At 36.9% G+C, this 26,520-nt stretch overlaps 2 protein-coding genes across 2 annotated transcripts; both read right to left on the bottom strand.

The window, feature by feature from the left end:
* Nucleotides 1-1,482: 1,482 nt before the first annotated feature.
* adad1 (adenosine deaminase domain containing 1 (testis-specific)) lies at nucleotides 1,483-12,999 on the bottom strand. The gene is made up of 11 exons (XM_027009613.2): nucleotides 12,828-12,999; nucleotides 12,583-12,717; nucleotides 12,215-12,382; nucleotides 11,091-11,165; nucleotides 10,666-10,791; nucleotides 7,766-7,889; nucleotides 7,321-7,491; nucleotides 6,629-6,858; nucleotides 4,220-4,454; nucleotides 3,190-3,322; nucleotides 1,483-1,596 (listed from the first exon to the last, which is right to left on the bottom strand). Exons 1-11 carry the CDS (start codon nucleotides 12,997-12,999, stop codon nucleotides 1,483-1,485), a joined length of 1,683 nt encoding a protein of 560 aa, XP_026865414.2.
* Nucleotides 13,000-17,587: 4,588 nt separating this feature from the next.
* On the bottom strand, nucleotides 17,588-23,979 carry tcof1 (treacle ribosome biogenesis factor 1). The gene is made up of 8 exons (XM_027009624.2): nucleotides 23,771-23,979; nucleotides 22,546-22,601; nucleotides 22,341-22,387; nucleotides 21,921-21,988; nucleotides 21,655-21,820; nucleotides 19,265-21,052; nucleotides 19,083-19,162; nucleotides 17,588-17,963 (listed from the first exon to the last, which is right to left on the bottom strand). The coding sequence occupies exons 1-8, from the start codon at nucleotides 23,885-23,887 to the stop codon at nucleotides 17,931-17,933; spliced, it is 2,355 nt and encodes a 784-aa protein (XP_026865425.2). The 5' UTR covers nucleotides 23,888-23,979; the 3' UTR covers nucleotides 17,588-17,930.
* Between the last annotated feature and the right edge of the window lie 2,541 nt (nucleotides 23,980-26,520).

Genomic DNA, 26,520 nt, shown 5'->3' with positions numbered 1-26,520 from the left:
CAGGCACATCTCCCAACTAATACCCATTGACAGTAAGCAGCATTTTAGTAGACAGCTAGCTTTTGCTACCTGCATCATCATTATGAATCGTAATATCCCAGGGTTCTGCTTCTTATAAGCTTTGTGATGGCTTCCTTTTACAGGTTGCCTTTAACAATACTTCAAAGCTTTTTATATACCTTTCATTATTCAGCACATATAGTAGACAATCAAACACAACATGCATGTTTCAAACACAAAGTAGCACATTACATGGTTTCTGGCTTGCAATCTGACATCAGTGACAATAACATTAATATAAAACCTTTACTTTCATTTAAATACTTGGCATTTGGAGCCCATAATGCTGACTAGACTTCATAATTGAAATGGATAAGCCCAGTTTCCTGAATTCCACACATTTAAGTCATCTTTAGGCTGTATAGCAATTTTACACCAAATTACTTCCCCAACAGCTATCATAACAGCGGTTTCCTACATCTCTTCAGCAACCTGCACAAACAGCAGTAACTAAGCTGAAAGAAACTACATGCCAAAAGTAGAGAAACATGGGCCTCAGGAAAGTTTTTTTTTTTTTTTTTTTTAAAGAAACAGTAGTAATATATGATCCATAATCTTCAGAGATACCTGTGTATGCCCAATTCTCCTTCTCTTGCAAGTATCAAGTAGCATCAAGAGCAAGATTATGATAGTTTCTATACTCCCCGTCTTACATTCACACAAAGATTGAAAGCATCTAGTTGCAACCTCATTTTGACAGGAAGCCCTGAGGTTTCCTGTGTACTACTAGTAACATGAGGACAAACTCGCCTCAGACCCTTACCTTCTGAAAGTAACACCAGCACTTCATAAAGCAACACCTATCTCAGTTTCCATACTGGAGCAAAAAAAAAACAAAACAAAACAATAAACAAATTGTGACTTCTGGTGTTTTCTTTCCCATAAAATAGTGAAACTAAATAGTTAATTAAATTGGGATTTCCCTTCTGGATATTGGAAGATGAACATAAAATGCTAAAACTATTTCCAAGATTGCTTTAACCCAATTTTATTTATCAGTAGTTTTTTTTCATCATTAGGAAATAATTTTGGAAATGTGGATTTACTCTTCCAGGATACATAATAAACATCAGAAGTAAAATATTTTACAACACTAAGAAAAAGTCAAGAAAAGCCATAGTAAATAACTGTCCATGCTAAAAGCTCGTTTCTGCAAAACAATTTAACTTAACATTCTTTAAAGTTTCCATTCAAAATTGTGAGGAAATAAAACACTAAAAGATGTGTACTGTAAAGGAATAAATCCTTTATTTATGATCCATTAGCAAATGTGGATTACATCACATGTAAACATAATATGTGTGAGGAGTTAGGGTCTAAGGCATTTCCTCTTTGGTTTTCCTAAAAATGTTTCCTCAGGATTCAAACATGTCCTGCAAAGGTGGTTCAGAAGAAGGACTGTCCTTTGTGGAATCCACGATCTCACGTTGTGAAGTGGTCACTGACTGTGGGTTTCTCCACCCACTGTCCGAAGCCCCTTATGGCCAAGTAAGATTTCAAAACACTTTTGGCCTCCTGGTATGGCTTTGCCATCATCTGGATTTCCAAAACAAATGCAAACAGCTGAGACAGAGGAAATTCTCAATAGATGATCAGTACCTGGTCAATACTTAAACTTAGTCATTCACTGAAAATGTAAGACAATTGTCCATTGTACCAAAGCTTTTCTGCAAACAACTTCTTCAAACGTAAAACATTTCCAAGTTTATTATTTATTATTAAATTATCAAAATGAAAGAAACCATGTAAAAAGGATATGTATGTGCTGTTCTGACTGCAAATCAGTGTAAAGGAATGAATATTTATCTATATGCTCCACCCCACTGAAGGAAGAAAAAATTAACTATCCTTTCTACATACTAAACTGAATTACTTGAAAAAGAACACTGTAACAAAGGCTGAGGGACATGAACCCAGGTCTGACAGGAGATAAACGTGAGCTCTGACAACCAGCCCAGAGCACCAGCTCCCTGCCATAGCAGCCAAAGCACCCAATTAGCCTTCCTAAGTGAAAGTTTCCGTCACACCATCCTCCCCTTCGGAGAGTGACGGTCTCCATCACAATATCTTCACCTCTGGGGAGTGCCTCTGCGCGTGACACTGTCCACGTGTGCCTTTGCATACAACTGCCCTTTCCATCAGGGCCACACCCATGCCCCACATGAGGGGTCTTCACACTGGGCTACACCATCCCCTCACAGCAGGGGTGGGTTCCTCAACCTGGGGAACACTCTTAACGGCCTCCCCATGATCCCACTTCTGACGCCATGTGTAACAAAGGCTGAAGGCAGCCGCCCTACCCAGGACTCTAACCCAGGGCTGACTGGAGGTAAATGTGAGCTCTGACCACTGGTCCAAACAGCAAGCTCCATGGCACAGCAGCCAGAGAGGTCATTTAACCTTTCTAAGTGACAGTCATCACAAGCGCAATCTTTCATACACTACAGTAATATGTTATGTGCTGCCCTGTAGAATCTTTAACTAATCTTCAGGTAATTAGGAATATAGGAATCACGGTCCTCACCAGCACAAATGCAAAAAAAACAAAAAACAAACAAACAAACAAAAAAACCACACACACCACACACATTATTCCAGTCTTTTTCCTATTAACATCTATATATGTTTAAAGCCTTCAAAGGTCCATCATGCCAATATCAAAGAATTAATATGAATTCTTACCACATCGCTCAAATGAGGCAATGCTACAGTTACAATTTCTAGAATCATTTACAACCAAGTTGGTGAAAGATATTTTCTGTTGCATAGCTCCTGAATCAGCAATAGTGCACCACAAATATAAATAAATGTAAATGTAATAGAAGGCGCTTAAGATAAGGTAGTTTCTACATGTTTCAAAACCCACAAAAAAATTCTTCTTTAGGCCCTACATTAATATATTCAATATTTTTTTTTGTATTTTACATTTTTACTTTTTAGTATTCTGATATTTAATAATTTATTTTTCAGCTCTTCAAGATTTTAAAACTAAAATAAGTGCTATATAAATAAGCTATTGTCATGCTATTATGTGTAAACCTCAAAACATATTCAGGGAAAATGTGGGAAAAGGAAACAAAACAAATGAAAACAAACAATACCAACAAACTATGATCCAACATGAAGTACCTTGGCTTCCCTGTACGATCCAGCAGCGAGCAGCTCTTCTCTCTGTGCCTCTTTAGCTACCAAGTTGAAGCGACTCAACATGGCAGCTTTGCACAGGCGACTGGCAAGTGCAGGTCCACTCTTAAAGGGAGACCTGTTGCATGTACACACACACACACAAAAAAAAATAAAAAATACTGAAGGCAAAAAAAGAGCAGATGTACATCACAAAAATGAAACCACTATATATATATGTTACTCAAGTTTAGTTAGCAGTTTGCAAAGTGTCATTCTTTGAAATGAGTCTAAACTATAGGACAGAGAAAGCACATGGAAATAAAAGCACAGTCAATTAGATTCAAGTTACTCATTCAACAATGAGGAAAACAAAACATCTTTGTTTATAAACATGTTTGTTTGTAAACATTTCCCTAAATGACAGCAAAAAAAAAAAAAAAAAAAAAAAAGAAGAAATGAGAGGAAATATGGTGGCACCTGAACCCACACCACCTGCAAAATGTAAGAATGAGAGGATGATGTGCTGCAGCTATCAATGCAGGTTGACAAACAGCAGCAAATCTGTTTAATAGCAGTATATGCTCAAGAAAAGTGCTTCAAAAGCACTGAATACTATGCTATCCACTTCAATTAGTTATAAACCAGCAGAGGAACAAGACAAACAATTCTGTACTGTTGTGTATCTTCCAACTGCTGCAGTGGTTTTGAGCGATAGTAATTTCCATTAATGCAAAATTATATTTGGTGAGACTCTGAAACAGAGAGCATTTGTGGATACAGCGTAACCTGTATTCAAAGAATGTATGACAGTGACACATACCTGTTTTCACACTTAAACACACACTCACCTTTCCATAAAGACCCTGTCTGCTTTGATTATGGCTTTGCTAATTTTGAGGGGGAAACAAATGGGACAGATTACCTAGCTACGGATCACTACAAATGTTGCCGGTCAGAACTGAAAGTGAGGGTGGGATGTGAGTTTTCAAATCTGGTAGTCCAAAATATAAATTTCCCAACTGGACAAACTCACTGCTCCACAGACTTGCCCTCCAGGCTGTCAACAACCTCGAGTGAGACGTCACCCTGGGTCCAGTTGAGGCTCAGAGTCCTTTGAGTGCTGTGGATATCCGTGGGCATCACTGACGGCACCAGGCTGATATGTGGCCGGTACACACAGTAATACATGGGCAGCTTAGATGTGATGCCATCCACTCTCTGATTTACTGCAACCTCCATACCACGTGTATCACTGCAGCTCTCATCACCTAAAGTAACACACAGCACACAAAGAGAAACAGCCCAACAATTCAAACACAAGGCATAAGGCATGCAGCCCACTGAACCTAGTCACAGGTGAAACAGTAGGAAACTACGTGTACACTGCGTTCACAATTATTAGGCAAGATAGTATTTTGACCATATTTTTATGCATGTTTTCCAACACCAAGCTGTAGAAACTTGAATGCTTATTGAATTTAAGCATATCAGGTGGTGTATTTGTGTAATGAGGGAGGGTGTGGCCTAAGAAGATCAACACCCTATATTGAGGTGTGCATAATTATTATGCAGACCCTTTTCCTCAGGCAAAATGGGCCAAAAAGAGATGTAACTGACTCTGAAATGTCAAAAATTGCAAAGTCTTTCAGAGGGCTGCAGCAATCTTAAAATTGCTAAGCTATTAGGGCGTGATCACAGAACCATCAAACGTTTTGTTGTAAATAGTCAACAGGGTCGCAAGAAATGTGTTGAGGAAAAAAAGAGGCAAATTAACTGCCAAAGATTTGAGAATAATCAAAGGTGAAGCAACCAGGAACCCATTATCCTTCAGTGCTGTCATACTTCAAAACTGCAACCTACCTGAAGTGCCCAGTAATACAAAAAAAAACAGTGTTCAGTACTCAGAGACATGACCAAGGTAAGGAAGGCTGAAACCTGACCACCACTGAATAAGACACAAAATGAAACATCAAGACTGGGCCAAGAAATATCTGAAGATGGATGTTTCAAAGGTTTAATGGACTGATGAGAGTGACTCATGATGAACCAGATGGATGGGCCCATGGCTGGATCAGTAGTGCGCACACAGCTCCACTTCGACTCAGGCGCCAGCAAGATGGAGGTGGGGTACTGCTGTGGGCTGGTATCATTAAAGATGAGCTAGCTGGACCTTTTCGGGTTGAAGATGGACTCAAAATCAACTCCCAAACCTACTGCCAGTTTTTAGAAGACACTTTCTTCAAGCAGTGGTACAGGAAAAAGCCTGCATCTTTCAAGACGACCATGATTTTTATGCAGGACAATGCTCCATGGCATCAATCGAAGCACTCCAGTGTGTGGCTAGCCAGTAAAAACCTTAAAGATGAAAGAATAAATTACATGGCCCCCTTCCTCAGCTGAAATAAACCCCATTGATAACTTGTGGGCCTTTCTTAAACAGGAGATTTATGGTGAAGGAAAACAGTACAGCTCTCTGAACAGTGTGTGGGAAGCTGTGGTTACTGCTACACAAAAACCTGATAGTCAACGGATTAAAAAACTGATAATCCATGAATGGAAGGTTTATGACCGTTATTGAAGAGAAGGGTGGCTACATAGGTCATTGATTTTTTTTAATTGTTTTAAATGTCAGAAATGTTTATTTATTTATTTATTTATAACATTTACAGCATTTAGCTGACGCTTTTATCCAAAGCGATTTACAATTATGAGCTTAACCACTCAATCACTTTTAATGTCTTATTCAGATTTGAGATTTAAGATTTTGGATTGACAGAGCTCTGTAGTTGTTCATTAATAAAATGAATCCTCAAAAATTGCCTAATAATTGTGCACACAGTGTACATACAATGAGTGGCTAGGTTTTTGTTTTGTTTTTTTTATCAAAAGCTTACCATTACCAATTACTATGCATTACCAATCGATTTCACTCTGCTTTAAGTAATCAGAGATTAAATGACTAATTGTAACTTCTCTTTGTTCTGTACAGAATTGTTCCATTTACCAAGTGGCCTTTTTCCTAAATGACCTACTATAAAAAAAAAAATAAAAAAAAAAGTCTGGATATTTAGTGTAGCTAACTAAAAATGCATACGCATTAACTTAAGCATTTGCAGAAAAAATATATTTGTGAATTAACATTCAAATTTTTAAAAGTGAACTAACAGTATAAAGGCATTATAAAAGCCTCCAGCTAACATCTACACTTTGATCAAAATAAGATTATGAAAGATGTCAATAAACATTAAGACAAGGTACACAGCACATAGGACTCTGCTACCTTCAGTCAGCTAACTTCAAAATACCAACATGGTGCCAGATGTTACAGAATAAAACAGAACAGAATGCTATACATTTTGCAGTCAAATAGACACAGTTACAGAGTAATAAATATTAAATAATAAAATTTTAATAAAAAACTCATTTTATTTGCAAAACTTACCGATGAGAATAGTGCTGACATAGATGGGCTCAATGAAGTGACTCAGTAGTGCCCCTTGGAAACCCAAAACCTGCCATCGTGTGATCTTGTCAGTAGCTGACATACTGACCACACAAGAACCACTTGGCTCAAATGTAGAGAACACGGAAAAGACCTTCCCATCGATCGTCACATGCAGACCCATCTGATTATTTACTTCCCAAGCTGCGATGGACAGGGGGTTCAGATGACTATGGGGAGGGAGGGATAGAAACTATTTGCTGTTAAAATATCTAATGGGTAATAAAAATGTATATACAAGTTACTCACAAAATGCCAATGTACCTATATTTACAACAGTGGCAAGTCAACAGTAGTAAAATGTGTGGTCCTAATCTGAGATAATGTAATACACATTTTACATTTTCATGGTTCAGTTTTCCTATCCAAGGTAATCCATATTTATTAGTGTGATTCACACCCATGAACTCAGCACCTTCTCTGCCATGTGAGCTACAGGAGCACATGCATTTCTTAACCTGTCAAAGGCATTACCAATGTGAGCTTCATTTTCTGATGCTTTTCATACTGAATGTAAAATAAAGCAAGCTATTATCTATAAATCTGTATATTGTGTGTGTGTGTGTGTGTGTGTGTGTGTGTGTGTGTGTGTGTGTGTGTGTGTGTGTGTGTGTGTGTGTGTGTATCCCTACAGGTGAGAAGGTATTTGAGCAGCTCCTTTGGGCAACTGATTGAGGTAAAGGTGCAGAGTAATGCGAGACTTCAGACTCAGTAGTTTGGTACTCTCATCCTGCTGAAAGATCGATTTCTCTTCCAGAGAATGATTCTTACTGTAGAACAACAACAGATGTCTGTATAGATACCTAAAACAGACATCACAAATTCAAAAAAGGTCCAGCCTTTTGTATCTGACAGCATTATCTAGAAGAGTAATAAAATATTTAATAAATAAAATATTTACTTTAGGGGCAGAAGACAATAAAATGAAAAGTTTGCTACAGACATTAGAAACAAACTTGCCCTATCTTAGCACACATACTGTTTCCAGACTGCAATGGAAAGACCAACTATCAGATTTTAGAAATTAAGAGACTAGTAAACCACTCAAAAAGAAAAAAAAGACAAAAATGTATAGACCTCATTAGTGATCTACGTGCAGTCACAACTGCATGAGAGTCATGAAGGACACGTCCATTAGGTGTCAAGCGCTCCTTAGAGTTCAAATTGCCTGTACCAAGAGCCACTACCTCACATCCTAATGCTGTGGAGAAAGAGAGCATAGGGTTAATTAACATGAAACCATGAGCTGAAGCGAACAAAAATACATGACATCTTGCAATCAAGAACTTGTCACAAAACATACTGCAGAGTAGTATGTGTATTTGTCTGGATTTAATCTTCATAAAAATCATTAAAAAAACATCAAAGGGCTGTGAATAAAATATTGGAGACAACTTGGTCACTTTTTTATTTTTATTATTTTTGTATCCTGTTTGGAATCGTATATTTTACTTATCTGTTACCCTGCTGGGGCTCAAATATGAGTCCTTATTTATTCAAAAGCTCTCTAAAGCTGGAAGAAAATATTAAAGCCTTTGAACAATCCATACTACAGAACAGAGAGAAGCAATTGTGCCAATTAGAAATATTACTTCCTGTTTGTTAATATTCTGTTTGATGCAGTTGTAATACATACCTACTGTGTGAATCTTAGTCAAATAATACATTGCGCTACAGTCCACTGTTAGTGCAAAGTAGATTTTAAGATGGCCAAGATCTATCGCCCAATACAGATGTGTCATTGTTACAAATGACACTGTTAAACTCGTTAATCCTGCCTTTTTACACACTGCCAAGAGAATGCATGTGTGATTCCACACAGACATGTTTTCACTGCAAAAATGAATAATTAGCGGTCTTCCATTTATCTTATGGCATTATTCATTTTCAGTGGCATTGCAATGACATGTACTTTTACTTATCCTAAGTTGCAAACCACAATCGTCTTCTGAAAGTCTGTGACCTAATGGCACTTTCCATGTTCCAGTGTTCAGACATCTGGGCTCCTGCAGGCTGTACTGAACGTCACCCAAATTTACAGCATTTAGCAGACACACTTGTCCAGAGTGTCACACCAAACTGAAATTCATCATGAGTATTCATGAGAGAAACATGTGCGTGAAATCCTTGCAAAGGCCTGACCAATAATTTTCAAACAAAATGATCAAAAAGGATGCTCTAAAAACAAGCAGACAGACTTAAATAATGACAGGAAGGAAAACCACTAGTTTTCCCACCACTAGTCCACTGAGTCACTGCTGATAGATGCTAATGTGATCTATACTGAGAGAGTGACATTGGCGTAGAGATCAGTGTGTGACATAGGCAATCAGATTTTGGTCTCTATGCCATTGAACTCTTCTCATGTTAGTGCCAAGGAATCCATGTACGCACATCTTGGACTAAATATACATTTCTCGAAAACAGCACCAAAAATATTCTCCACAGACAATTGCCAAGAAGCTCGCTTGATTTTGCATATACTCATCTCTGTGGCATGCAACAGGTACGTACTTATGTCCTGAAGTTCCTACAGGACAAGCCAAAAGCTTCCTCTTCCACCAAATTACTGTACAGCTGCATAAATAAGTTCATTACAGTGTTGGAAATCTTATTGTAAACATTCATCATCCAATTTCCTTCCCCTCAGCGGAGGTTCTTAAGACTCAGACGTCACAACAAACTGATTACTATTTCAGGGAAGGTGCATACAAACAGAAAGTGATCAGGGTGATTTGATGTCTTATACTAAATGTTCCAAATATTTGTTTAATGCCACTATGAAATGCCTCCTAAAATTGCCATGGGGTCATATTTACCTTGCCGGATATGGTGCTTTACCAATGAAAATTTAGTAAAGCTAAAATATATTTTTTTTTTACTTTCTGATTTATGATCAAAAATTAATTTGTACAAAACAAGCTTCCAGTTAATAGTTTGAGTTATACGCTCCATAGTCTTACTAGAAGTACATGAGAAAACACGACAGGTACATTGTTTTTATTTATATCAATAAGTCAACTAAACTAAATAGCAGCCTTAGTCTATTTTTGGATTTTGGATAATTTTGGATTAATGGTCTAAAGTAGCCATTAATCTTTATCTTATAAAGAACTTTATTACAGAACATTTTAGCAAATCTAAACCGCAATACAGAACAGCATAAAGTGCATTTATTCCACAATTTCAGTAACTAGACTTTTTAAATGTTGGCTGTTGATATTTGTCTCAGTGTAACTCTTCTCAAGTCAAAATGACCTGGCAAAATTTTCCAGGTTTCGATCAGCTGTGGCTTATTTGTGATTATTTTGTCTATAGTACACATCATGAGTTGGAACATAGCACTTGCCAATATTATGATAAAATGATAAACATACAAAAAGTTACTCTGAATAACAGTATATGCCATAATGCTGCAGCTACGTGTAAATGTTAGGTTAGATTCACTGATTATCATCTGATTAGGCTTGTGTGTTGAAGGTCCAAATTCTTACATTTAGAAAGTAATGCAAGAATATACAGTGCCAATTGGTAAAGTGATTGAAAGATTTCCTGCATATTCTTAGACTTACCCGTTTTGTCACTGGTTTAAACCATAAATCACTACATAGCCTGCTAAAACCGAATCTGCTTTGTGACACTATTCATCAAAACCCAATGACATTTATGAGATTAAACTGTTTTCCTCAGAAAATGATTTTTCTAAACATGATGATTACAACAATATCCTCCGAGCTTCATATTTGGTTACTCAAAATTAGCATTTGCCATCAACTGTGCATATTGGTATTAGACTAGTAGAAGCCACCTTTGGAGACTGCAAACATCACACATAGATGAAGACGCTCAGAAATTGTGAGCCTGTACATTTGTTTTTGTTCTTGTGAACAAAATCAGTGACACAAAAAACAAGAACAACAATGCATGCAGCAATGCCATTAAATAAACCCAGTTCCTATGTGGGCATGAAAACTTACGAGACTGGGTAACGAATGCAGCCAATGTTCCACCACAGCCGGAAAACGCTGGGTAACTGTCCGTCAGCTTGGAGAACATCTCCTTAATGGCACTGGAAACCTGGTCTTTAATAGGATTCTTCCTCTCTGAGTCAAACGACACACAAAGACGAAATCAGTGTGTGTGTGTGTGTATATATATATATATATATATATATAAATAAACAAACATTTACACTGAAGCTTTTGACCAAAACACTGAAAACGAGTCTTCCTGGCCTTCACCCTTTTTTTTTTTTTTAAAGCTTGTGGTTGCTGACCAGAGCCAGATAAACCCAAAACCTATAAAAAACATTTTATATTTTAAATGCTAATTTACCACAGTCACTACAATTTAGTCAAAGACTAATTTTAATCCATGTCCAGAATATTCAAATTAAATTTACCAAATAAAGCCCTTCCAGCATGGGCTTCTAATACCTGGGAGGCAGTCTCTTTCACTGGCAGAGGTGGAGGTCCCACTAACATACATATGCACATACACACACACATACAGATATGTTAATTTACAATCACATTTGAAGTAAAACAATAAACCACATTGTCAGGAAAAAATTATTTAAAATAGCCCATTTCGTGTGCAAGGTGATTCAAGACGCTTTACAGGTGGTTGGATATTTGGTTCAATACAAGTTAAATGTGGTTTCTTTTAACTTAATGTCTGCCTTCTTAGGAAGTCTGGCATAAGGCATTATAAAATTTAACTTCACTATTAAAAAAAATAAATAAAAAAAATAAAATAAAATAAAAATGCATGAATGAGACAAATTCTTATTTAGACCAAAAGTTTAATTTTGTTTTTCTTTTTTTAGATGACTGAAACTTGACAATTACTTTGACATGAACCCAAATAGAGATCACAGCAACAGTAAAACCTAGGTTATGAAGCATTTATTTTGGTTTTCTAGTTCTAGTCAAGATAAGCATCATGGCTGTGGCTCATCTCTAAAAGTACGTAGTAAATAAAACCAAAGTTTCCTTTCCCTATATATGACTTATCATTGCATCTACCAGGCAATAAATACAGAAACGTGAGGTGCCTGTCACTTCTATAAATGATAAGGTCCAGGTCCTACAGATTATCCACCCTCCCTTTATCTAGGAACCAGGTGTAATAAAAGTGGCCAACCAGTTACATTAATATAAATCAACTACAAAGGATTATAAAATCCAGAGCAGGTTTTGGATTTAAAGTAAAGATTTGAGTAGCAATAGTCTAAGCGTTTATTGTTTAATTCTTAAAATCTGACAGTGTTGTGGTCCAGAAGCGCTCTCTCTCTCACACACACACACACACACACACTTATATATATATATATATATATATATATATATATATATAAAAACAAACTCAGGAGTAGATAGGCTGAGTTTGTACAACATGAAGCATAATTCGAAACATGATCTCTGCTGATGAGACAATTATTTTAAGCACTGTAAAAACTCTTCAGACGTAAAAACCAAATTTTAAAGGAATCATACAACAATTCACACAATGGAAAACAATTACCAGAAGCATCAGGCAGTACACCATCATTCTCTATACTAGGCAGCAGTTCCTCCAGTGCCAACTGAGCTGCCTTGGCCCTGGCTTCTTTCTTATTGGAGCCCATCCCAGTCTTATATTCCACTCCATTAATCACAGCACAGAACGCAAAGTAGAAACCTGTTATTCCTCCTGGTGATGCAAAAACAGTTGCATATTACAGACACTTTAAGTACTACTTAGGCTTGTTTTCAGAGATACGCAGCACTGCATGCTATTTTAGGAAAAGAAACTACAAAGTAAAACAATTATACATTTTCTCTGTTGGAGTTATTTTGCTTCTTTTTTATTTATATAAATATTTCTACATACCAATAACGTAAGGCAATTACCTGTAGTAATAGTCTCCTTCAGTTCCACCTGGAAGTGTAGCACCTGTGAAAGTTGGTACAGCAAAGATACAGCATGGGTCTCTCCTCGCTGGTATCTGTCTATCAACTCCTTAGGAATGTTTTTCCGTTTGTAACCTGATAAAAAGATGGAATATTACCCAAAGATTCAACTCTGCAAACATCGACTAAAAAGAACACCACCAACAAATTCAACCTAAATTTATTCCTCTAATAGATGACTCAACTGATATTGCGAGGGGAGTTGCAGGCATGGTCGAGTGGGTTACTACTAGTGTGGTATTCAAAGATAGGCTGCTTTGGGAACGGCGAGAACCCGGGTGAAGCGGTCATGTTTTTCTTGAGAATTTGAGCAAAACTCGCCCCTCTTGACCGGTATGACCCTTCTCGTCCCATCATTTTGGCGCTGCAGACAGATACACAGACGGCCAGATAGCACTGTAGCAAGTTAACTGGTCTGCGTTGTTTGGTAAAGATTTTAAACAAGCTAGCTACCAAAATATCTAATTGTCTAAAACGTACAGGCAACAACCGCTAAATAGTTAGCTAGCTAAGCTAAGCAACTGCTAAAACCCGTAACGTCAGCTAGCTAATGTTATCGTGCATTTCTTCGGTGGAACGCATTGGAGACATTAAAGACACAGTATTCAAAATAACGCAGAGCACTATAGACAAATTAAACAAATTACGAAAGCTAGTAATCCTGCCCAAATATAGTTACCTACATGACTTTTGGGTTAGGTAGGGTTAGCTAGCTACCCAAATAAGTGTTCTTAGTTTATCTTCAGTTTGATGGGCTAGCTAAAGCTATGATTGGCTAACATACGATAAAATAAAAAGAATAACGACTAGCTAGATTAGGATTTTTGTGCAATATCTTAATTGTAACCAAATACTTTCAGTGTTGACATTTTTAGCATTCGAAAAAGCCTGAAAAATAACATTTAATAACTAGGTGATTAACTCCCATCGCACAGTGAAGATAATCAGATAAGGCTAACGTAGGTTAATTAAAGCTAGCTAAACGTAACGCTAGAGATAGTTAACCTAAGTAAAACAAGAAATTGCTTTATCGCACACAAATCTCCTGCAAGGCACTGACTAGGACATATCAGCGAAATTAATGAAATCGAATGCATCAAGATTACTTACAGATATTTAGGAAAACGTTTCTCAGTTAACAATTCAGCAACTGTTCGTCTCCGGACGAGCCGGTCTCACAGTTCAAATTACGTGTTCGATAAGCAGCTACTTTTATGTACTTGTAGCTATTCATATATATATATATATATATATATATATATATATATATATATATATATATATATATTCAAAATTGTAGTGAAGTACAAAAGGTTTATATTAGAAAAAGTAGTTTAAATCATAACATGGGGTTCATTCCATGGGGTTCCAAGTACAGGAAAAGTTTGTGTATTTTTTGTGTGTGTTTATATAGTGTGTGTGTGTGCACGCATATGTATGTATGTATGTGTACATATATATGTGTGTGTGTGTGTGTGTACACATATATACATATATAGGGGAAATAAGTAAGGTAAAATAAGGGAAAATAAGTAAGGTAGTACAACAAGCGAGTAGACCATTTACTAGTTAAACTAGATCACAATTATACTATCTCAGGACATTATCAGGGTCAGACCCAGTTCGTAGATCTCAGGAGGGCTGGGCACACTGAGGTTGATTTGTCTTGGGTGAGGCCGGCAGTGTTGGAGAAGGTGTCCAGGAGGTTGGATGAACAGTGGACAAGTTGGAACTGTAGACACACATGCACCAGTGCATTTCGTAGACTGTATAGACTGTGTGGGACCATTGAAAGGGTCTGTGTCTGCCACTGGAGTGGGCCAGTGAGAGGACATTTGAGAGAAGCATCACACATACAACCAGAATACCATGTGCCTCTCTAGTTCAGTTCAGTTTATTTAGTTTAGTTTATTTATTTAGTTCAAGTTTAATGTTTGAATGCATTCACTGAATAGTTCCATCATCGATGTTGAAGAGGGTGCTGCTCGTGTACACTGCCCATGGCTCTTGGGGATCCACTAGCCAGCAGACACTGTGTGTTCAGTTCCTCCAACATTGGCAGTCTCACCTGAGAGAAATCGGGATACCTTCAATGTGAGTGTGCGCCGGCCTCTAGAGATCTATCGACTGGCTCCGACCCTGTGCATTCAGCTCCTCCAGAGCATTTCAATAAAGGTAACTTTATTTTGTCACGGATTTGATAGAAGGGAGGTATAAAAACGTTTCCTACAAATGTCAATCTTGAATATAACATTTTCAGGAAGTTAAAATAAGATGAATTAACTCCAGGTTTCAAAGAACTGTGATTTGAAACATTACCTTTTTTGTATCATTAATTGCATCAACAGTTCACTACAGGTCAAACACCATTGCCAATGTTTCCAATGTTTCAGGTATAACAAGATAAATACTGATAAACCCTGAAAATCTTGCAAAACTATGTATAACATGCATTATGGTTTTACTTTATGTAACACCTTTGGTCATGGATATGCATCTCTTTGGCCCCAGTGTGAGCTGAGTTTTCATTTATTGCAGCTCACAAATTTGCTTTGGCACTTTTCTTAGGGGCAAAAATGATGAGAATTTCTCCATTAGTTGCACTACCAGAGATTACCTGTGATTAAGAGTGAAAGAAACAGTGGTCTTTGAAGATGAGGAGAAAGTGACATCATTCTCAAGCTCGGGGTACAGAAAGGACAAGTTGACAGGTTTTTAGGTTACTTCTATGTTTGTTTTACACAGGATGTTTGGACCCTTTTTTGTGTGTTTCTGTGTTAGGGAAATCAGGCCAGTTTGGTTTTGAAAATGACATTCATGATGTCTAATCCAAAAACCGTTGTTTTTTTGGTTTGTTTGTTTTTTATTTCAAAGTTGTTTTAATCATAATATTTTCAAAGCAGCAAACAATATACTTAAAGTACACAAACAAACCAACTGCAGATTCACCTTAAGGTTTTAATTATTTGAGACAGGACAACTCATTTAAATTTATGGAAACTTTTATTAACAGCTGAAATCTGTAGGTGGATTACCATTCCATCCATATTCTTTAACCTGGAAACTGACTTGTGTTTATCACAAGCTCTCATGGAGATTATGTTCTGTGGCGGTAAATACAATCCCTTGAAATGGAAAGGCTGGGGAACATTCAACAGATGCAAAACTCCCTCCACTACGGAAACATTTACTACCTCCTGCAAGACCTTCTCTTTTCAGAGCTTTTACTAATTTACTGACCCTATCTTATAAGAAAGTAGGGGTTCCCCCCATGACTCACATGTTGTCTACTGAGTGCTTGATCCTTGTGGAAGTTTTTTGGAGAGCTCTTGATAAGCCCATTTCTACCTTGTTTTAATCATTTTTTTTCATGAGTATATCAGTGTGTTCTGGAGGCCTGTACAGAAGCATAAAACGGAAGAGCGTAGTTGAAGGCTTTTCACCTCAGAGCCCACACATGTGCATACACACTAATATCAATGCCTGGAAAAACCTCAATATGAATGTGACGTGTTTTGTTTCCATACAGAAACATTCACATCTGAAGTCCTCTGACCAGTCACTGATCTGCCCTCACTGGCCTATATACCTTTGCTTATAACCAATGCACGTAACTAATGCGTGCAGTAAGCAAGCGGTAAGGTAGGTTATTGCTTGTTTGCATGTGATACGATTCTAAAAAATGTTGACGTAAACAGAGCTGTGGTTGAGTGGTGTGTTGTGACTATGGTGAACTTATCTTCCTTCCTTTAAATGGTTTTATTTTCACTCACTCTGTCCTAATGATATAGTCATATGCGGATTCAAGTCGGCCTACCCATTGTGGAAACTCCGGGGTACAATTTGTGTTCGTTTTGATGATGCACTTTGATTAAATCCCTGAAAATTGTTTACAGCTTGATTACAAGCTGTTGGGTAAAACTGAAATCGTTGCCATGGGATTTAAATTCTCCAGTTCAACAAAGCACTTTCCATTTGTGCACCCCCTCTGCATCTAATGACTGGGTGAATCATAAGATTGACCTAACCTTAAAAAAAAGACTGCTGCCACTATTAGAAAAAAAAATGTTATAGGTTGTTTTGTGTTTTTTTAAATAAAGCATACATTTTAGTGCCTTACAAAAATCTAGGGCAAAAATCAAAAACTAAAAAAAATTCAATTTTAATTTGCTTTGTATCATAAATAAAATATGTAAAACTAATTTGGAAATGAATAAAATGAAGTGAATTCTATTCTAACCACAGAAATTCAAGATCTAAAAACATAACTCTCTGTGACAATAGAACAGGTAAATGTTATGTGGTGTAAATTAAAATCTGCGGAAGACATTTTGCTGAGCCATCATGTTATTTGCAAGGTTTTATCTTATCCACTAGATGTCCCTAATCACACACAGTCACATTCATCATACAAGTTGTTTGTCTTTAACCTAGCCTCTCTCTAGCGCTATATAAATGGTAACTAGGAACTTGAGCCTAATTAATCATTGACATTTGCCCAGGTATCCAAATAATCACATTATATAAAATTATAAGCTATACTATAAAATTGCCATATGATCATGAACATCAGACACTAAATCAGGACTGTATTTAGTGACCTTTTCTGAAAATGTATCATCTAGATGTATTTGTTATGTACAAGTTTCATCTTGATTTAGTCCATTCAGAACATGCATTTAATGTTTTGAATTTCTGATTGAGCCCGTTCCTCCACCTTACCTTTGAGTATCACAGAGCAAAACAACATTCGGCCACAACCATCTAACTATGTGAACACTACAGAGACAAAATAACATGCATTAAAAATGGCATAAATGACTCTAATCTGTTGTGTGTACCCTATAGTTTTAAGAGTGGATGATAAAAGCTTCTGATGAATCTTGTTAAACATGAATATAATCAAAAATGGGTAAAGGCTAAAACAATTCACAATACACAAATGTAAAAATGTATTTCATTAGAATTTCTGTATTAGAAATGCAGATATTTTGTAAAATACAATGTCATTCTTTGTTCATAAGAAACAGATAAGCTCAATAAAGACATGAATGAAAATCAGTCAATCCACACATATAAAAGAGCAGTATGTACATCATGTTAGATATAGAAATAAAAAAAAAAACACTAAACATGTGCAAGTTAAAAACACATTCTCTCTCTCAGACATACACATTATATAAAATGGCATATAAATGTTTCTCTGTGAAGTTATGTTAAGGTCCACGTTCCAGAACATCTGAGTCTAGACAGATGAGACTTCAAGTAGCCTCCATTGTTCCACATCACTAACATTTCTTGGCTTTCGAAGATTTCTTTTTCTAAGAGAAAAAAAGCTAGAAGTTGTATAAAGAAATATAACAACTAGCAAAAACCAGAGACAGACTGCCATGTGGGTACCATAAATAAGCACTGAGAGATTTAATTAAGGTATTGGTAATAAACATATGGTTCTCCTGTTTGTTCAATTGCAAAATAAGTGTTTTCTTGAGATACACTGGGGGAAAAAGAGCTTAAAGGGGCACTCCACCAAGATTCAATGGTTTAGATGTAAACAAAGTCATTAAGAGTATTTTGGTGTGAAATGCTCCTTTCTAGACTAATTTAGCATATAGCTACCGAGTCAGAATGTACACTACAAATATAGCCATTTTATTTCCTATGAAAAATTACTGGTGAACTTACATGTGTCTTCAAAGTTTTTATGTGTCAGTGTTCGTAATGGTAAATGGTGGTAAATTATAATAAATGCATATTCTTTGGGTGCCACTTTTCCTGACAACGCCCTGCATGTACCTCTCCACTCTGCACACACTGTGTAGTTTGGGTAGACGAGTGTGTTGCACAGTGTCAGTGGAACGCATGTAAACGTTCATCAGAGGAGCTGAACCTTCTTCAGAATAGTGGTGAACTACGATGTATGGGGTTGCAAAAATAAATTCATTACAGTGTATTCACTATAACATGCTGAAAACAAACCTCAAAGTTCTCTGCATACTCTAGCAGCTTCCAAATATATATATTAATCTTTGTTGAGAATGTGGTTTTGAGAGAAAACACGAAAGTAATCCATAATAGTTTATACCAAAAAATAGCTACATTTTAGGCCAAAACCTTATTTAAAAAAAAAAATGATCACAAAACAACATCTCAGGCATCAAGCAACGTATTTGGAACTATTTTGTGAACTTAACGGGTCGTAGCTTTTAGAGCCATTAAATGCTTCAGATGTCTGCTTCCTAGAATTACCACTGTGAACAACTATGACTCAGTTGCATAATGCTAAATTTGTCTAGAAAGAAGCATTTCACCCAAACACTTAATTAGTTTACTTACGTCTACACCACTGAATGATGAAATTTTGCCAAATCGATTCCCGTTTAAAAATAACTTGTACATTGTAAAAGAAAAAGAATTTACTGATGATATAAAACTATTACCTTATTTGGAGTTTCTTCCTCATGAGCTGGGACAGACATGAGTGGTTGTTCCTCATCACTGTATTTCTTTTTTTCCCTCTCTGCACATCAGTTACCAAACAGGCAAACATTTCAACGTAAAATGAAGCTAGTTTTATCATCAGAACATTACTAGACACATTGCATTATGATAAAAGTCTTACTTTTTTTGTTTGGAGTGCTTGCCAGGTAATCTGCAAACTCCTCTGATGGTGGCAATACGTCTTCAGCTATTCTTCCCTCAGTCTCTTTTTTCTTCTCTTTGTCTGTCTTTCTCTTCTTGGGCTCTCTAGGACCCTCTTCCAGTTCTGAAGCCTTGGTATTTTCTTCATCTTTATTTTGCCTTTTCTTTTTTACATCCTTAATTTGGGTTTGGGGGCAATAGGTGTCCTCTAGTCCAGTCTCTTTTTTTCCTCTGTTGTCAGAGATCTCACAATTGTGTGTGTTTGAAGTACTCTTTTTATTATCAGATTTTGAATGTGACATTTTTGAGTCGTCTTCTCCCCCAACATCCAAACTACTGTTTTTAGAGGGCGACTGAACATGATCAAGCTTTGTAGCTTTCTTAGTTTTAGACTTTTTAGATGGTGTCTCTGAGATGACAGATTCTGAAAAGCTATTATCTTTGTGGTGCTTGGCCTTTTTAGAAGGGGGCTTGGAGTGTATGGCTTTTGAGATGGCATCAGCTGTATGGTCTTCCATTATTTGAGTTTCAACCCCTGTGAGCTCAGAGGTGGTGTCTGTTTTTTTACCTTTGGCTTTCTTAAAGGGTCTCTCAACTGTGTCAGGCTCCACAACACTCTTAATTTCCTTAGGCATTGCCTTTTTTAACGGAGTCTCTAACTGATCAGGTGTTAAGTGCATACTGGCAACATCAGTTTGATCTTCTTCAGAAGAGGGATTCACATCTTCAGGTTCAAGAGGTGCCCTAACTTTCTTAGGTTTAGGTTTTTTAGAAGGACTCTTAAGTTGTGCACAAATGTTAGACATAGGGGGAGTCATAAGTTGTGAAGATTTTATAGGCTTAGAGATTTTTGATGTAGCCTCCAACTGATCAGATGTTAAGAGACTGCTGTCAATCTCCGTTTCATTTACCTTTGAAACTGTCTTCAAATCTGGAGATTCTGTAAATTTAAGAGATTTCTTCAATTTCTTTGATTTCTTAGAGGGCGTTTCAGCTGACTTAGTATTTAAGTGACCATTCAAAAGATTTGTTTTTTTGGACTTCTTGGCTAATGCGTAGATATGAGCAATCTCACTGTCAATTCCTTCTGAAAGGATGTCTGTGCTTAAAAGGTCTTCATGCTTTACAGATTTCTTAGGTTTATCTTTCTTAGAGGAATTTGTTTTTGACTGATCAGAGTTTGCAATATTGGTGTCAGACACTCTAGAAGAGGTTTCCATAGGCTTTGCGACTTTAACAGCTTTTTTAGATTTAGCATTCTTACTGGGGGTATTTACCTGTTCAGGTTCTGCAAGTTCATCTGATTTCTGATTCTCTGCAGTTTGGGTTGGAGTTTCAGTGTTACTGGATTCTGAATATGTCTGTGTTTTTTTGTGTTTAACCTTCTTAGTTGTAATCTTAATGCTGTCAGTCTCTAAGTGGCCACTGGCTTTGTCTCTTTTAGGGGTGACAGTCTGTACTGAAAGACCTTCAGCAAATTTAGTTTCAGGTGCCCCAAGCTTTATAAATTCTAAAAAGTTACCTTGGTCTTTTAACTTCTTGGATGGAGTTGTTTTTTTTCTTTTTTCAATGGTTCTGGTATTTTTCTTGTCACTTGGTTTTAAAAGGGTCCCAGTTTTGTCTTTTTTTGAAGGACTAATGACAGTTTTCCTGGCCTTCGTATTCTGGCTACCGTCATTTTTAGTCTGTGCTGGCTTTCGTTTTTTGGTGGACCTCTCTCGAGTAGAGGCAGTAGTCACGGAGATATCCATTTTTCCTATGTCAGCATCTAGAAAAACAGTATATTATTAATTTATTATTTTTGACAAAAGGAGAATCATTAGTTAGAAGTGATTAAAAATAATTAGCAAACTAGTGTTATTTCACATATAATTTATACACAATACATACACCCACCCACTCTCAGAAACATTGATATCAAAAAAACATATCTTGTGTTAGAGACAATCACCTGTGTAACATTACGAATAAAAAATGTGCCTATAAAACAAGCATAGGTAATGAAATGGCAAGGGAATGCAGGTATGTGTTTAGGTGGTGACATGGTGTCACTGCTGTTGACAATTCGATTACTGTCTGGTCATCAGTGCTCCTGTAATCAGAAACTGACCAGCAATGAGTGAGGTAGTCTGTAATGGTATGCGTACAAGCTGTTTATAATTTTAAAAAAGAATTCTGATTACAAATCACACACACACACAGTGGGTACTTTTTTGGCTTCACTTACTCTATACTCCACTTATTTCTGGCACCACACTTATGCTCAGGTGACTGATTATACATACCATGGTCTTGTATCTCATACACCATGTCTTTAGACTAAATACTGTTTAGCCTACTAGTGACTATGGTATCCTCTGTTCCTCTCACCTGATAGCTGTAAAGCTAGTCTCTTCCATTTCTCCACATCAAGACTGGAATCTGAGTCAGAATCATCTCCTGTTGTTAGACTTATGGAGGCAAGATCTGGAATAGCTTCTGTTGGAGCTTCAGCCAAACTGGACAATTTCTCTTTTTTTCCAGATCTCTTCCTTGGCTGAACCCAGAAGTGGAGTTAACATCGGCAAGATTGACAGGAAAAAAAAGTGTTGCTTACACAACTTAACATCCTATAAAAATGAGTGTATCTTACACACCTCCGATTTGTCATTCTTGTTGGATCTACTACTGTACGCGGTCTTCCTGGCTACTTTTGGTTTAGATGCTGCATGAAAGAAATTACTTGTCAAAAAGGGATAAACGAATAATGTGCTCTCAGTAATACTATGCAGTGAAGACAGAGGGCAGCAACCATGACCAGCTTCAAACCCAGGTCATTCAGGCAGGAAAATTTCGCTCAGACCACCAGCCCAAGGAGGTATGTTGGGTCTCTGGCACAGCAAGCAAAACACACACACACATATCCTCTGTGATCTGTCTGTCACACTACCCTCTGCTATCACTCTCCATCACATAATATGGGTATTTTTTAAAAGTTAATTTGAAAAGGGTTATTTTTCCTAGCAACCTTATTTTTCCAGTTGATGATGTTTCTTCAAAATAGTTATACAATTTACCTTTTGCTTCCAGGACAGCTCCACCACTCTTCTTTTCTCTTTTATTGCTTCAAAAGTCAATACAAAAAGGTCAGTTAGTTCAATGACAAATACACTTAATACATTGGTTTAAATATGTTGTATTCAGTGTCAGTTCCCCCATACTAAGTAATTGGTTTTAAGACTCCTGAGTGAATCAGGAGTGCAAGAACAGGGAATCACTTACCTCACCCATTTCACGAATATGTCATTTAGAGATGTTTTCCCACTTGTAACTTCTACCTAAAACACAAATGGACAACAAAAATGAGAAAATCTATAAATCATTGTACACCTTTGCAGAACACTTTATTATAGAGAACCCGCTGATAAATATCAACCAGAAATTTAGAGGCAGCTTGTGGATACACCTTGTCCACTGAAAATGAAATAAAAATGCATCCATCATTGCCTATATTCTGCTACACACTTTAGATTTTATATATTTTCAATAAACTGACTAAATCTAATCAAAATGGATGCACACTCGGAAAGTAAAGGCCTGGGGGGTGGAATCCAGCCCAGGATTGAGCTGTTCTAAACTGACTAATAATGAGTGTACTGATTAAACCCAGTATCACAGAACAGGAACACAAAAGCGAACTGAAAAGCTCTGTATGTAGAGACTCAATTTACATATCAAGGAAATTATATGCGACTTATTTTCACGCTTCACTGCACTAATAAGGAAACCCTCAAGAATTCCTATATCTGTTGGGAGGGGGAGTAAATGAAAAATCATGCTTTTTTTCCTAAAGTGGTCTTTATGTTCCGTTTCTCTTGTTGCCAGTGGGAGCAAATGGCATGACGCTTATTCTGGACATTTTCCAAGGCAACAGTCTTCAAGAGGAAGTCGGGTATGTGACTGATAAGTAGATAATGAACAGTGCTTAGAAACAGCCTAGAAGAAGGTCAATACTCCGTAGTGCTGCGGTCCTTCAGATCCGGGTATGCCTAACAGTTCAGCCCACAATCGGGTTGATCTAATTCGGATCCTTTTTGTAACAAGCCGAATATCTCGGCTTTCCGTAAGTTTATGTGGTTACGTTACATTGCGTCTTCCCGCGCTTTCGAATTGGTTTAGTGGCTATAACGTCTAGAATCGAATTAACTACCCTCACCTTTTACAATAACTCAAGCAAACAGCTTTAAGCAACTGCAAAGCAAAGTATACTTTAAATATGCTTTGCAAAAGAAAATCGATACGGATACGAAAACTCGCATGCATGTAAACTTGACTGGCTGGCTGGCTAGCTAGCTAGCTAGCTAACTTTGCTACGTATACTAAAACGTTCAGTATTGTCCTATATAGATAACAAATCAAACGTAGGTAGCTTGCTCGATATCTATCTGTGAGGTAGGTTCTTAAATTGAGAGACGCAATCACGTTAGCTAGAAATAAAACTTAAAACCTGAGGGGAATGCTTTTTGAGTACGTTGGCGGCTTTCTGGTGTCCATTATCCTTTAAATGTTGATAAATCAAATTAATTAAAGAGTGCTCCGTGACTCCAGTGTCTTTCGTTGTCATATTTAGCCAAAAATAAAATCTACCTATATCTATTTATAAACTATCGCATTTGAGAATTTGTTAGCTAGCTTCTGGTACAACCATGCCTACACGCTTTCCTTTTACCTTTCAACTAGGGAAGGCAAGTAAATGACTGCGTGCATCGTGGGATATGTAGTTACTTTCGAAGCGCAGCGGGAATGAGATTCGGGGCTGCATTAATAAAACCCCTGCATATATACTATGATATACTATCGTATACTATCGAACGAAATTCATGTTTATAAAAAGTTTGTAAAGCATACAGACACATAATATAGCTACATAGGTTTAGTCTAGTATAGCCTAATAGATAAGTAGCCAACATTTGTAATTGAAAATAAAATTTGGCGAGGCCAGCTAAATTTAAATGAAATTAACATGATGGCCAAATTGATACAGAACCGTTTAACCATACATTATGAAATACAATAATCCATTAGTCTGGAATATTGTGGGGGGTTTTCAATGTCAGCCTGCCTGAAATTCAGAAATAATATTCTGCAAAAGAATAATATTGTTCATTTCCTAATTTAAAATTATACAGTATATTAGTGTTTGGCTTCTTACAAGTACGCCTCTACTGGTAAATGTTACAGTTGCAGACGCACTTATTACCGTAGTGTATACAGTACATATGTAACATTGCTTTCGAGTGCAAGTGGGTCGGTAGTCTTGTACGAGGAGGAACTCGTTCAAATAGCGCACGTTTATGTGACAGAATATGAGAATACTGGGGTTGCGAAATGGGTGTTGTAGTTTATTAGCTTGATGGTGTATATTAGTTTTTGCCTATTTTACCAATGTTTGAACTCATACACTTAAAAATCATGGTTCTTCAGGGGTTCTTTATTTACACACATAAGTTCTATGTAGGACAAATTTAGATCCCTTTAGGAGCCATCAAATGCAAATGAGTCCTTTACACTGTGACATCAACACATCAGAACAACACAAACTACCATAACTGACTACCACTAGGAACCAACGGAAACTTTGAATACTTTTTAAAATTTTATTTTACAAACCCATTCTTTTTCTTTTTTTGGAAGGGGGGAAGCGGTCATTTTTATTTTTTCATTACAAAGTATATACCGTATGTAATAATGTGCATGTCAGCTAAGAAAGATTAAAAAAAAAAGAATCAATGCTAACAATTGTTCGTTTATTTGCGGGCTTTTTCTCTCCACTGCCCTTTGCTGTACATGTAAAAATGTGCTTAAACGTTTCTTTACATGGTAAAATGGTTCTTTAGATTGGTGGACAATGTGTTGTACATAGTTCTATACAGAACTAAAAGGGTTCTTCGATTCTATACGAGACTGACATCACAATTTAATTACAATAGAAGAACCCTTCTGTATAGAACCATATAACAACACATTCTACAATCTAAAGATCCATTTCACAAGGCAAAGAAACATTTAAGCATGAAATGGTTATATATAGAACCCATGGTTCTAAATAGAACCATTTAATTTATTAAATAACACATGAAGAACCATCATTTTTAAAGAGTGGGTAAGTTTAAAACGTCGGCAAAATAAACCAAAACTGATATATACCAGCAAGCTAATAAACTGCTACACCCGTTGCTCAGTATTCTCCTTATCTGTCACATAAATCTGACACATGGGTGTATGCTGGATTAAAGAGTTCCTACTCCTACAAACCTACCGCATGAAAGTACACTAGGTTAACGAGTTCCTCTCGAACAAAACTACCGCCCCACTTGCACTTGAAAGCAGCGTTATTACGTACTAGATACACTTTTGTACTAACCGCCCCCGCCCAACAAAAATATGTCTCATTAAAATTAAACTGCCGCCCCACATACACTTGAAAACACGGATATTACGCTAATATCGACTATGTTACCAAAAAAAAGTTACATTAAAATTCTATCGTAAGAGAAAGAAAGTGGGCAGGACTGTAATTCTGTAATGAACCACTAGAGGTGTACTTGTAATTAGCTTATAGTAAGGGTCTGAAAATGCGGTAATGCGTGTCTGCAGACAGACCATTCTCACATGGTCTAGGGATCCGTGTAAAATAAATTTTAAAATATTGCAAAACCCTTTATGGAGTTATGGAGTCATTTTACTTCAGTTGTTTAAAAGTAACCTATTGTGTACATGATTATCATGTTTAAAATCCTTTCCTGAAACTGTCGTTGTAGAACCACAAACAAATATTCCTTCAACCAAACACACATCTGGTGCTTTAAAAAAAAAAAAAAAAAAAAACTTGCCAGATTTGACGTATTTAACAGGAACAGGTGTGTTTGCCTTCAAGCTTAGATTCTGAGGAAGGAGGGGTGGAGGGTGTGTGTGTTGAGTGTTACAACCATATATCCTGGGGCTGGGTGTGTGTGTGTGTGTGTGTGTGTGTGTGTGTGTGTGTGTGTGTGTGTGTGTGTGTGTGTGTGTGTGTGTGTGTGTGTGTGTCTTTGTGAATGTGTGGATGTAGTTAGGATGGTGAGAACTCCTGTGTGAGGTCTCTGGGCACACATGTTTGCAGTGTATGCTCATGGTCATTTGTGTACATGTGTGTGGAATTATGACTGTATGTGGTGCTTTTAGCAGTATTGGTTGGAGATGGGAGTAGTGTTTGGT

The sequence above is a fragment of the Electrophorus electricus genome, chromosome 2, assembly GCF_013358815.1.
Source record: "Electrophorus electricus isolate fEleEle1 chromosome 2, fEleEle1.pri, whole genome shotgun sequence".
Lineage (NCBI taxonomy): Eukaryota > Metazoa > Chordata > Actinopteri > Gymnotiformes > Gymnotidae > Electrophorus > Electrophorus electricus.
This window is presented reverse-complemented; position numbering and strand designations above follow the sequence as displayed.